This window comes from Haliotis asinina, chromosome 7 (assembly GCF_037392515.1).
Source record: "Haliotis asinina isolate JCU_RB_2024 chromosome 7, JCU_Hal_asi_v2, whole genome shotgun sequence".
In the NCBI taxonomy this organism is placed as follows: domain Eukaryota; kingdom Metazoa; phylum Mollusca; class Gastropoda; order Lepetellida; family Haliotidae; genus Haliotis; species Haliotis asinina.
The window spans coordinates 45,401,468-45,414,664 of NC_090286.1; the positions used below are offsets into that span (position 1 = coordinate 45,401,468).

Sequence of the window (13,197 nt, forward strand, 5' to 3'; positions counted from 1 at the left end):
TTTACAACATGCACGCTGTGGTGTCAGGGGACTAGCACCTCCCATAATAACGCCCTTCCCCTAACACAACAGTCTACACTAATAATCAGTCGAGGAAATTACGTGGCTGTGCTTTCTACTTGAAGCAGTGATACGTACATAATTGGTAGCTTTCAGTAGAACGTCTATGTCTGGTGTTCACTGACGGCAGGATGTGGTAGATTTGAAGACGATTCCTCGACTCCTTCGTTATTAGAGATGTGGAATTTGATTTAACGTCAGTCCAAATTATTAGATTTACGTAGCGACACCCATGCACGTGTGTGTGACGACATACTGAATCTGTGCGGACCAATTGCCGTTCCATCCCCTTCATCCACGCGGAAGGCAGGGCAACAGCAAGTACCATTTGTTACATAGTTTGGCGTGAGGCAACCAGAGAATGAAACTACTAAACAGCATGTAACATATGTTACATTTGAGATAAAACTTTCTTGGTAAAATACAAATTCTAGTACTTTCATTTTGAGTTGAGTCACATCCGGGACTCGAACCCACACCCTCAGAGTCCGGCACCTAATCGCGAGCACACAAAGTCAGCCGCCTAGCCCGATCAGCCACCACGAACTAATCAGCAGCTCCCCGGGATTCAGGATTCAGGATTTTGTATTCTCATAAATCATACAAAATGATATAGAGAACATACATGTTTTGGATGGATACAATGTGCAATATTTAAAAGATCAAATTGAATGTCCACACAGGTGGGCGCATTAGCCATTACATTATATACTATATGGGGTTACTTATGTGATGGTGTAATGACTATGCACCAGTAGCTTATGATTCTCGTTTTAATTATTATTTCAATTGGGTATCTACCAAGTTCCCCATAAACCATAACATTTGGTGTAGATTGTCTTACTTTAAGTATGTATTTACAAAATTTCAAGTGCGTTTTGTTTCTAGAATAGTTGCATTGTCATACCTTCATACCTCTGACCTATATAATAAAATTGGTAAAATGCATTGATCGAAAAGTTTCAGCTGACAGTCAACTGGGATTCCAAGTTCCCTAATGGTTTTTAAGACAGAAAACATCGCCCTTGTTGCTTGTTCTGCTAGTCTCTTAATTGCCTTAGCAAACTTACTATTGCCATTAAATAGAACCCCCAGGTATAGATATTCTCGAACAACTTCTATTTCCTCATCAAAGAGTTTAAACCTGTATTTGTTCTTTAAATAGCCTTTGGAAAAGATTACAGTTTTGGTTTTAATACGTGTTACTTTAAGTTAGCACGTATTATATTGAGGCCCGTTGATTAGTGAGAGAGTATGGTTCGCCGCTTATAGTAATATTCCAGCAGTATCAGAGACCATATACCAGATAATATTATCAGAGACCATATACCAGATAATATTATATGGTCTCTGGCAGTATCACGGCAGGGAGCACCAGAAATGGGCTTCTCACAAAGGACCATGAGGACAGTCGAGCGTGACGCCTTCACCACGTGCTGACAGGAACAGCTGGAAACACGTACATATGTGAACAGTGTCAGGTACACCCGTATATGGCGCTGACTCGGTTTATGTTCATGTGCAGTTGTTGAAGTTCCAACAATGATGGGAAAAACAGAATACAAGATGTCTGTCATACAGAACCTCAAACAAATAGTTCCAAGAAAGCGCTTGTAAGTCTAGAATATGTTATCAGTCTAGGTAATAACTCATGCTAAAAATTTAGGAAGTCTTTTGGCTCCATATATTTTATTATTTTGTTTATGAACCTCTTTTTTTTCTAAAATATGTTTATTTCAGAGACTCCAGCCCTAAATTGAGTTTGTTAGATCCAAGCAGTGACATGTTAATCACGAACAAGAACATTTCCGATAATTTGTTGACATCGTAGAATCAATAACGTTATATAACATTTCTTGTAACCAATGACAACAATGTCCAGTGATTATGAAACCCTAATCACCATGGCGTGTTAGCCTGCTACCAATTAAGGCACGGTAAAACAAACACAGACATCTATCCCTGGACAGCTGGCGTGGTAGCGGGGTGTCGGAACATATGTCAAAGACTTGGCGTGGACAGCCAGGATTAATGGTTTGTAGGTTGGAGTCTGACCAGTAGGTCTATGTGCATCCTGCCGGTAATAGACACAGCGCAGACGGGAGTCCTTAGCGGAAATAGCGTTTAATTGATTTAAAGATTAATCAAAATATCTCATTTCAACTTCTGGGAGATCATAATTGTAACCTATATTCAGTTACTGCATTTTGCATTGCACTGCATGAAAAATGCCATTAATTTTTGTATATTGGTTTTTGAAAGCATCACTAATGGCCTAGCAGTTTTTCTTTATTTTTGAAGTTACATTTTCCACCCTAAGTGAACACTTAAGGGTAAACTGTGCATCAAACTTTTAATTTACATTTACTGTTGTAAATGTAACAACAACATATACATATAATGTACATACACACACACACCCACACGCGCGCACACGCACAGGCACGTTGCTTAAACTTTAATGCATACTTGATTACTTTGATGACTGTTTTATATCACTTGTGGCAACTATTATCATACAAGGGATGATGGGATCAGGTTAGAGCAACTCATGTGATCTCGGGATATTTATAGGTTTTATAGAAACAATCAACTTTCTCATTTAAAAGAACCCCTTTGGGATAGGACATTCAGAAACAGAGGAAATCTAGACGTGTCTCAACAGAGTCTTTGCCTTGCAGAAAGGACAAGACAGAAGGGGCAAAAATGCGGCCCGGGTCCTGTGGGGGACTGGGATCAGGGGATTCGACTCTCGGACTTAATTGTATCCCCAATGCATCGATTAGTTGGCCTTGACTCCATTATTTTCAGCTTGACGGAAAAGGTTTGTGGTATTAAATAACAAATAAACGAAATGTTGGCATTATTTATGTACAATGAGATATGTAAACATTTCAGTGTTCATAATAATCATACCCTTGAGACCTTGTCCAACGCATCGGTGTTGGCAATAAGCTTGGAGTGACCTTGATGATTTTTTAATAACTATGATGAGTGTACTGTGTAACTGACATTTGTAAAATGGTCAAAAAGAAAACACAGAATGACATTGAAAGTTTAAAACGGCACACACCCTGTTACAACAACTTTAGCAATGTTATAGTTAAATTCAACACTGACATTTCAGTTCTAATACTTTTAACATCTGCTTGTAAGGTATCGATGTCCCATCAGTCTATGTGTTCATTGTCTGCTTACAAGGTCTGTTTATGGTCTGTTTATGCATTAAGACTCCGGAAGTAAACGCTGTCATCACCTGCTTATATGAGACATGAAAATTATGAAACGTTTTTATTTCTTTAGATGCTAATTTTGACAGATATTCTTCAAAATCATATCTTTATACTATTTTATACTATTTACCATATTATATTTGTATATTTGTCATATTAGCTTCCATACTTCGTCAGTACGAAGATCCAGGCGGCAAATCTTACTCACTCACTGTTGTTATATTTTACTGTGGCCTGTGATGCAGCATGCAAGAGGCACCAGCCTCAAACCATTAAAAAAACCCTGATCGATTTGGTTCCTGTATCTCATACCTGGCCAAACGAGGGTTATTGGTTTTCTTGAAACCTTTTAGTCTGGAGGACTTTTCAATTTGGCTAGCCGCCATCGTCATCGACCAGAGTGAGGTGTTGTGCGACTATACAGGATTTTTGCTGTTATGGAGGTTGCTTCAACAAAAAAGGTTGGTCTGATTGTCTGGTTTGCTTACTAATCACCACCGATTGTCTGTAGTAGCACCGTCGGGTGACAGACAAGTGAGTGAGTTTAGTGTAACGCCGCGTTCACCAATAGTCCAGTACAACACATGGCTGTGGTCTGCAAAGAATCAAGTCAGGACCAGACAATCCAGTGATCAACAGTATGTGCATCAATGTACGCAATACAATGACGTGTCAACTAAGCCTCAGCAAGCCTGACCACCTGATGCCGTTAGTCGCCTCTCATCAGGGTCACTGAGGACCAATTAATGGCGGGTCCATATTAATGAAAATTGTATTAGCGGCGGCTGGTTTGTAAGACAGGCCATACTTTTCGCAAAAACATGGTGTCAGTATTGATTTGCAGTGCTCCATTCTGTTGCTCCAGTGCTGTTGCTCACACTGTCAAGCTTTTACTCGTTACTCCGGACATCCGAGTTCGACTCCCATATATGTGCAAAATGGGAAGATCGTGCCTGGTGTCCACAGCCATGATATTGTTGGAATATTGCTATTAACGGTATAGAAATATGCCAAGTCACTTGCGTATACTATCAGACGCCGTTGTTCCTCCTTTTTTATTTCCACACAGAGTTTTTGTTTGTTTTTAATACTTATTACCGGTTCTCACTGTTACTTGAAACTGCAATCAATCTTATCTGTTTTTTTCGCCAGAGGTATACGACCATCTTTATTGCAATAACTTTGAAGAAGGAGCCAAAGCATTTGAAGAAGGAGCCAAAGCATTTGCGTTGTCACGTCGGGCCAGGATTGATCGAAATGTGTCCACCCTATGAAGACTAATGGCACCGAGCACATTGCTGTAAATGGCATTATTTCTATATAAATTGCCTTCTGTCTATGTATTAGAAATGTGAATCTGCGTTGTCTCGTTTGTCTGACAAGATCGTTCCTTACGCAAATAACAAGAGACAGAGCACAGACCCTTAGGTAAAAAAATCCCGATACAGCCCATGGAGGGCTAAATTATCGGGATCTGAAAATGAATATAGTTTGTGGATATATGTACAACACTACAGGTTGCGCTTGTTGTCTCCATGTCTCAAGCAACCTGCACTTCAGTCCGCATCAGAACAAGCCATCAGCCGAGAGTCATATTCGTGATTTCAATGATGCAATCTCACTTTTTAAAGTGTTTTTTTTTCATTTCAAAGATGAAAATTAAGATTTCTAACGCAGCGTGTCAAGATGGATGACCAGACTGATGTCTTATAGAGGTTACGGTGGGCATTCATATCTCCAGTGGTGACACGATTACTGGTCTACTTTAAGCACAGCGTTATACAATATATACGTTTATTACACAGCTGGTATTATTAGAAACCGTTATTAGCAAAATGTTATTTGCTGCCATACAGCGGCAAGCGAGATGACAATCCCAGTTGTGGTAGCACAAAGGTAATGAAGGCAGATTAACGTGAGTTTCATAGGCGTACCTGATGTTTTATGAAGGAAATCGATGGTGTTGGTGTCGGCCTACACATCATAGTTCATCTCGGCGCATATTTCACAGAGGTATTTGGGTTATAGGAATAAGTTACTGTCCTCCGACATCCATCCTACAGTCGAGGACAAATTACAAGTCGTTGCTCGTTGAAGTGTTATCTAAGAACATGAAGGCGATCTTTATATATTGTGGACTAGTGATTGTCGTCATGAACACCTGTCTTCTGGGGTACATTATTTGAAACCGTTGCTGTCAGCTTCTGCTCTTCTGAGGTATTTGATAACAATAAAACAGTCAACACTGATTCCTATCCATATACCTACAGTAATAAAACGTATATATCAAGTAAGACCGAGAGGTCAGTGTCTGGACGCTTGGCAGTGATGGCACAAGCAACTGCCACGCATTCATCGCTAATGCCGCTCAGATACTTAATCTGAGTCTCATCTAAACTTTGATAGAAAAGAGGTTTCTCAGACAACGACTGTCCGTTCCAATCCCTCCATTTGGCGTACAGTATTGGAGGGTGTACAATAAACTTGGTGTCCAGGATCGGGGCCAAGTAGTGCTTCCCAACTTCCAGTTTTGTCTCTGGGCCAATAACAGCTTGCAGAACCTCGCAAGGGTCTTTAACTGGACTGCTTTCTCCTTTGAGGATGAAACCCTGGAGATGAACTTTAAGACCAAGAACTGTGGCGCTCTTTCCGAATTCATTTATCCGACAGGCCCATGGAAGGGATTCAAAGTTAATGATTGGACACCGACGAGCTTTGTCTTTCGGGATGTCTAGACACTGGAACTCAAACCCGGGTTGCCCGGGGAAACCAACAAGTATTGTGTTTGGTTTTATGTATGGTTCAATGGCTTCGAAATACCCTTGATGGGTAAATGCTGGTACACAAAATATTATCATGTGGGCGCCCTCTACTGCTTCGGCTGGGTTCTTGGTTATAAGAGCTGGTTTAGATTTTACAGTGACATTCCCTACGCTTTCATGGAGGTTAATGGTCAAGCCGTCGTCTCCCATAGCTTTCGTCCATCTTTCTGCCTCGTCTTTGAAAAGGGTTAGAATTCTCGCTTCCGTGTTCTCGCGAGATGCTGTGAGACCTGCGGTTACATGGGCTGCAAAGTTGCAAGAATAGAGAGAACACGCGTCATCAATATCTTTGCAATATGTAATCAGCATCTTGACAGGAACCCTTGCCATAGTCAGTGAATTTGGTTCCGCCGGTTTTAGCAACATTCCATCTACACAATGACGCCAGAAATTGGTTTCACAAACATGAGGAATTAAAGACGGGGCTTCGGCGTGACGAGCGAACACTTTATTCGCGGGACTCAAATCATAAAACGTCCATCACCTTCTGGAAAGTGCAAAGATGTCTGACTATACAATGTATAACACATGTATTAACCGACATAGACAGCTGCTCAGGGACGCTACGGAATACATGGCAGCAATAGTTGTATACACCACCTTGAAATAAGAATCAGTGTGCTCTCGAATTTCATTCTACCTTGACAGTATACAGTTTCAGCTATGAGGCTCCAGTAATTACAGTTAAACCATACCCTACCTGGTACCCATTCGCTGCTGGTCGAGAGAGGTACACGTGGTAACTAAGCAGTGTTTGCAATACTTTATTTTACCAGCCGGTCATCAGGGCCTGCTGCTACAAGCAGACTTTAAACTCTACAGGCTGTGAATGAATTTTGTAAGTCCATTTGGTTAATGTCAAACTAATAAAAACAAAATAGATTACACTGTACACAGTTTCACACTGTTTGTACAAATCAAGCGAAACCTATGGCACACAGAGGAGTTAGTATTTGTTAGACTGCTGTTGACATTCTACGGTGCTGAAATACCTGGAAGTGAAACTGTAAGTTGCCGTAACACGATGGATCGTAGATGATTCCCGAGCGGTAATAAAGGAGAAATGGGGAAACATTCCATTTGAAAAATAATTGACATATAATTTTACTAAAAGCCATAAGGGTCCGCACATATTTGAAACTGTCGGCCCGACACAATAACAAGCGGCGCTCGGCCTCCGGGCCGGCGGTTATTTCGAAAGCTGTAACCAATTAAGTACAGTCTCTTTCCGATATGACTAGCTGAATGTACCCAATTTGTGACCTGTGCATAGTTCGCAGGATCATCTGTCACACAGCGGATATTTTGTATCATGTTTCTGACTGGTCTTCTGCATTGAGGAATAGTGTATGTACATCCATTATAGTCCGTTTGGGTTCAAATGAGAACGATGAATGATTGAATATCTCGAAATTGGGATAAACGCACTAAACATAAATAAGACGCATGAAACCTCTGTACCAAACATGGTCTGAAATCTGACTTTTTCATCAATCACTGAAAAAAAGTTGTTCAAAAACCATCATGTAATACTGAGCTATTTTCACGCTCCACGCCGAGGAGTGACAAACGGCTAGTGGAACAGCACCAGCGCACAGTCCGGTACAAGCCGAACGCAGTTAGGTGCAACTCATCACATCCAGTGAGAAGACCCGGCTTATCAGCGTATTTATGTTTTGTGCACTTATCCCAATTTCGAGTTACGATTACACAATGCAATTTAGAAAGTTGTCAACTGTAAAGTGTAATCTCAAGTATGATATATGTCATATGAATAATTTGATCATTTATCGGTTTCATTTGAATCCAGACAGAACGAGGCCACCTTAAGGCCAAAGTTCAACATCGATAAAGATGTACTAGAGATGCACAGTACGTTTGAGAACGGAAATGACACATGGCTTGTGCTGATGGACAATCCTTGGCTGCAATAGTGCCATGTGAACAGATAGCTATTGTCAGTTGGCGTCCTCGATATCTATCCCTTGACATGTTGCGTGCTCTGCATGCTAGTTATCAGTATCGCTAACTAACACATTCCAGATCTGCTGATCCCTCCGTCAATGTAATCTGACATCACATCACTTCCGCAGTGTCTGCACTTAACCAATGTGATTACATTACACCTCTCATATATCCTTCGATAAAACACATAGCCACAGTGCTTGCAGAGAACGGCAGCTATAAGTGTCCTTGGCCTCAAAAGAAGTCTCCGTGTGATGCAAACGCATTTGGTTTCTATCAATGTGTGGATAAATAACGATAACGGGCATGGCTTCATATGTCTTACTCCTTGTCAAAAAACAGAGCACGTGTCGTGTTGTAAACAGCTATTGCCACCATGGTAACATTTCAGTCCACAAATCATCTCCGTGAGTTGCAATGCACGTTGCGTTTGTGTTTTATGTTGCGTAACGCCGCACTCAGCAATATTTCAGTTATATGACGGCGGTCTGGACCAGACAATCCAGTGATCAACAGAATGAGCATCTGTCAGTGCAACTGGGATACGACGTGTCAACCAGGGAGCCTGACCACCCCAAACCGTTAGTCGCCTCTTCGCGGCTAAAAAGCTGTGTCATGACGCTGGCCTGTAGATCGGCCCATTACATCCAAATAAGTATTTCAGGTCAAAAAAGGTTTTGAGTAGGTTTTGACAGACAACGACAACACTGACGTATTTCATCTCACCCAATACGGCTGGGTAATCCAGATACACGGGGCGGGTGGGTAATGAGTTGGACCCGAGTACACGCCTCAGTACCCGGACCCGTTATGATCATGTGACTGATAGATAAAACAACGTAATACTTTATTCTTTCATGATTAAAGGATTGTATTCTCTTTAGAGATTTAGATATTATTATTTTGAATATAGAATGCATGGTTAAGATATTGAAGTCAGGAGTTAATATAACGGGTATCCGGGTTGGGTGGGGTAATAGGGGCGGGATACCCGGGTAGTATATTTAGACATATCAGAAAGACTGGTGAACGAAAAGGCCAGGGCTACACTATTTTTCTACACAATACATTGCTGGACAAAATGAGTTACATCTGAACTGCGCTGCCAGTTCGAATCACCACTTTGTGAAAGGGACGGGTTGAACAACTTCGATAACGCAGATAATTCAGGTTTGCTTGGCAACCAAACGGGTCAGCTGCATTGCTGTTCTCCTATTCCACGTCAAAGCGCTACATCAACCGACGCGATATTTTGACGTAACACTTGCCTCGATATCACTACTTACAGAATAACCAACGAGGCACGACTGATTACGGGAAATATGCCCGATTTGAAATAATGTTCACAGTGCCGAACCTTGGCTCACAAACGTGGCAGTAATCTGTGTAAAATCAGTGAAATCTACAACTATCTCTACATAGTATCCCTGTTAAAATGTGATGCTGTTCAAAATTTCGGTGTGATTTTGGTAGTCAGTAGAATAACCTGTCAATGTGAGTGAAATTGTCACGTTTTACTCATTTCCACGCTATTTGTGCCGGTGAAAAGGTGATTTTCAGCAAATGGTGAGACAGGTGATCACACAATGAGCACGTGCTTCTCGGTGTGCATCGCGTTTATCTGTCAAAGTCAGATGACCTCAAGCACACTTTGGGTTCAAATGCTTGTTGCATATTCCATGATCAGTGATAAAAGGGTGATGCGTTTCTAATGGATTTCAGTATATCATCAGACATTAAATAATTGCCTGTTTGTATCTCCAATGGGTTTGAAAGCAGGTTAACAGTCGTTTGTCTTTTTGTCCTGTTAAACCTGTTAAACGACATTCAATAACTTAGATAAGAAGTCCCCAAGATTACATACCTGTTATTGGTCAAGTAGTTTGGGACCATGCTTCGATTACCTGGATTAGTATCTGGGCACGTGCGTGTGTGTGCGTGCGTGCGTGCGTGCGTGCGTGCGTGCGTGCGGTAAGATCAGTTATTGAGTACACATAACGCTTCATAATCTAGGTTCCCCCTTTGTCTCTTGAAAATATATTTTGACAGATACAACATCATGTAAACTTGAAGTGAGAGACTGAAGAAAATCTGGCCATGGTTTATTAGGACTATCGTATTACACTAAGCTTTGACAGAGGAGAAAATAATGTGGTCAAGGGACAATGAGACAGTCTATTAGTGGGCGTAATGGTCTCCGACCTTGATACATATGAGTAGCCTATCGATCATTTCTATAAGACCGTGTCCTCTGAGTGACCCGTACAGCTGGCCTTGAGTGATATCTATAACTGACCGGCATATATGGGAGGCAGAGGGCTTTTGTATCGATCTGAATGACCTATTTCAACATGGTATACACAGCAATCTGGACAATGGTCAGTTAATATCGATCTTCGAGTTGTGCCGAAATGCCTTATAGCGAGGTCTTTGGAGTACACGGTTGTGGAAGCACCTCTGATAATATACAGTGAAGGTGTTATGAGACTGTCACACTTACGGGTACAAAAGTTAAAAACACCTTAATACAGAAAATCAAGTGGTGATATTTCCAACATATTTACCCATAAAACATATCGCACCTGCCTCAACAATGTTAACTCACCCGGTAGAAAGCGTCTGATGCCCAGGCCGTCGGCCCAGTTGATGTTTGCTTTAGTTCACATGAGAGTGGACAAACTGACCCAACAGGCGAGCTGTCACCGCACAATGTCCAACTCATGTCACCGATACTATCAGAGACCCTGTGGAAAATATGCCATTTTTCTCTCTACAGTACGAGACAAGACAATCGCTAGTGTTCTCTCTACAATAAGAAACATGACAATCGCTAGTGTTCTCTCTACAGTAAGAGACAGGACAATCGCTAGTGTTCTCTCTACAGTAAGAGACAAGACAATCGCTAGTGTTCTCTCTACAATAAGAGACAGGACAATCGCTAGTGTTCTCTCTCTACCATAAGAGACAAGACAATCGCTAGTGTTCTTTCTACAATAAGAGACAAGACAATCGCTAGTGTTCTCTCTACAATAAGAGACAAGACAATCGCTAGTGTTCTCTCTACAGTAAGAGACAGGACAATCGCTAGTGTTCCCTCTACAAAAAGAGACAGGACAATCGCGCGTCTTCTCTCTATAGTAAGAGACAGGACAAGCCCTGGCGTTCTCTCTACAGTAAGAGACAAGACAAGCGTTACTATTCTCTCTAGACAATCGCTACTATTCTCTCTACAGCAAGAGACAGGACAAGCACTAGTGTTCTCTCTGCAGCAACAGTAGTTCAAGTATTCAGATTTCCCAGACAGTGTGGAATTTGACAGCAAGGAGGAAAACATGTCACTGTTGAATACAATATAGGTTAACACCCTTTCAATAATTTTGAAATATTCATTTTTGACATTCATAAGCTGAAACAGAAGTAGCGACGTATGGACAGACATGTCATCATCAGCCAACGTTCCAGTGACGGTGGTGTACACTCGCGGTGTCAGTTTCAATGTTGATTTGATATAGGAAAGTAAGGCTAATATTTGGTCTCTGAAGATATATAATTTTGACTAGCATTGTACTGGAAAGGAGCCTGGATGAGACGGGAGATTCGAAACATGGGAATCTAGACTTGCTCCATTTTGGGCTTCAGCACTGCAGGGGTGGCTAGGCAATAGGGAAAATAATGCTGTTCAAGGACTGTGAGACAGACCAGGGGTACACAGATTGCATTGGATGTTCGGATACGTAACACAGTTTGTATTTTACGGGTGCATCTATTGGTTTTCATTTCTCTACGACTGCATTGTAGCAACTGCATTTGACCGTCTTATGCAGTCATGTGTTGGCGGTGATGACGGAGATGTACAAACTGACGTAACTCGTGTTGAAACACGCTACCTCTGAATCAGTCTCTTGGTAAAGGAACGTGTTGTCGAGTCGAGAAAAAACGTTTCTTGCACTGACTGACTGACTTGTACTGTACAGAGATCCCCGTGTAGAGTGAGAGAGTGAGTTTAGTTTAACGCCACCCCTAACAACATTATGTACTACAAACATCACCGCTTGAAATAACGGACTCATGCATTTGGCTCGTAAAATGTGACTGCACTCTCCATCATCAGCCTCCCTCGAACAAGTTTTCAGCTGCTTCATCGTGTCTAGGTGGTAGAAGCCTGTGTCATAATCTATTCGGAATTATACACTTTCAAGTTATGCAAAGTTGACAACTTTGATCTGTCAGTGCCTTGTCCGTATCTCTGTAAGAATTAGTTATCTCCCTTCCATCGATTTGCATTCGCAACACACTGGTAATTTTCGTACATCATACGTGATTCAATGTTATTCGCGATAAAGAATTACAACCACGAAGTACCAAACGAATTCGTCATTCCCAGCGGGGTACATAGAAAATGTAACTCGCTTGTGAGCGGGGTACATTGAAAATCTAACTCGCTTGTGAGCGGGGCACATTGAAAATGTAACTCGCTTGTGAGCGGGGTACATTGAAAATGTAACTCGTTTGTGAGCGGGGCACATTGAAAATGTAACTCGTTTGTGAGCGGGGCACATTGAAAATGTAACTCGCTTGTGAGCGGGGTTCATTGAAAATAATAGAATAGCGCTCAGCAATCAGAAAAAGACATTTATGCGTAAGGCAATATAAGAAGTGCTACAGCTGTCTCAACAGAGACTTGTAATATCCTGACTCCAGAATAAACAATCTGGTGTTTGATATTGCGAGCAATAACCTAAGCCGGCCACACACCGTTTGAACTGACTCACCGTTCCCGGGTGGAGATGGCTAAATTGTTCTTATAATCCGAGAGCCCCATATCATTCATAACCCTCTCTCCCTCATGGCGTATCACCATGTTTGTGCTTGGTGATTTCGACCTATGAAAGAATCGGATTGACTTTCTGTTCTCTTCGAACCCATTAATAGGAGTGAGTCTGGTTTTACGCCCACTTTAAGTAATAACCCAGCAATACGACGGAGGGGGACACCTGAAATGGAATCGCACATTGTATCCATGTAGGGCGTCAAACCCGGGTCTTCGTTCGGCGTGACAAGCAAACGCTTTAACCTCTAGACCAAACCCCCACACCCTCCCACACCACACCCTCCCA

The 13,197-nt window shown here is 41.7% G+C and overlaps 1 protein-coding gene across 1 annotated transcript; it reads right to left on the reverse strand.

Annotated features, from left to right (window-relative positions):
* Window positions 1-5,557: 5,557 nt before the first annotated feature.
* Window positions 5,558-6,445, reverse strand: LOC137292024 (opine dehydrogenase-like). The gene has a single exon (XM_067823576.1). The coding sequence runs from the start codon at window positions 6,443-6,445 to the stop codon at window positions 5,558-5,560; it is 888 nt and encodes a 295-aa protein (XP_067679677.1).
* Window positions 6,446-13,197: the final 6,752 nt, after the last annotated feature.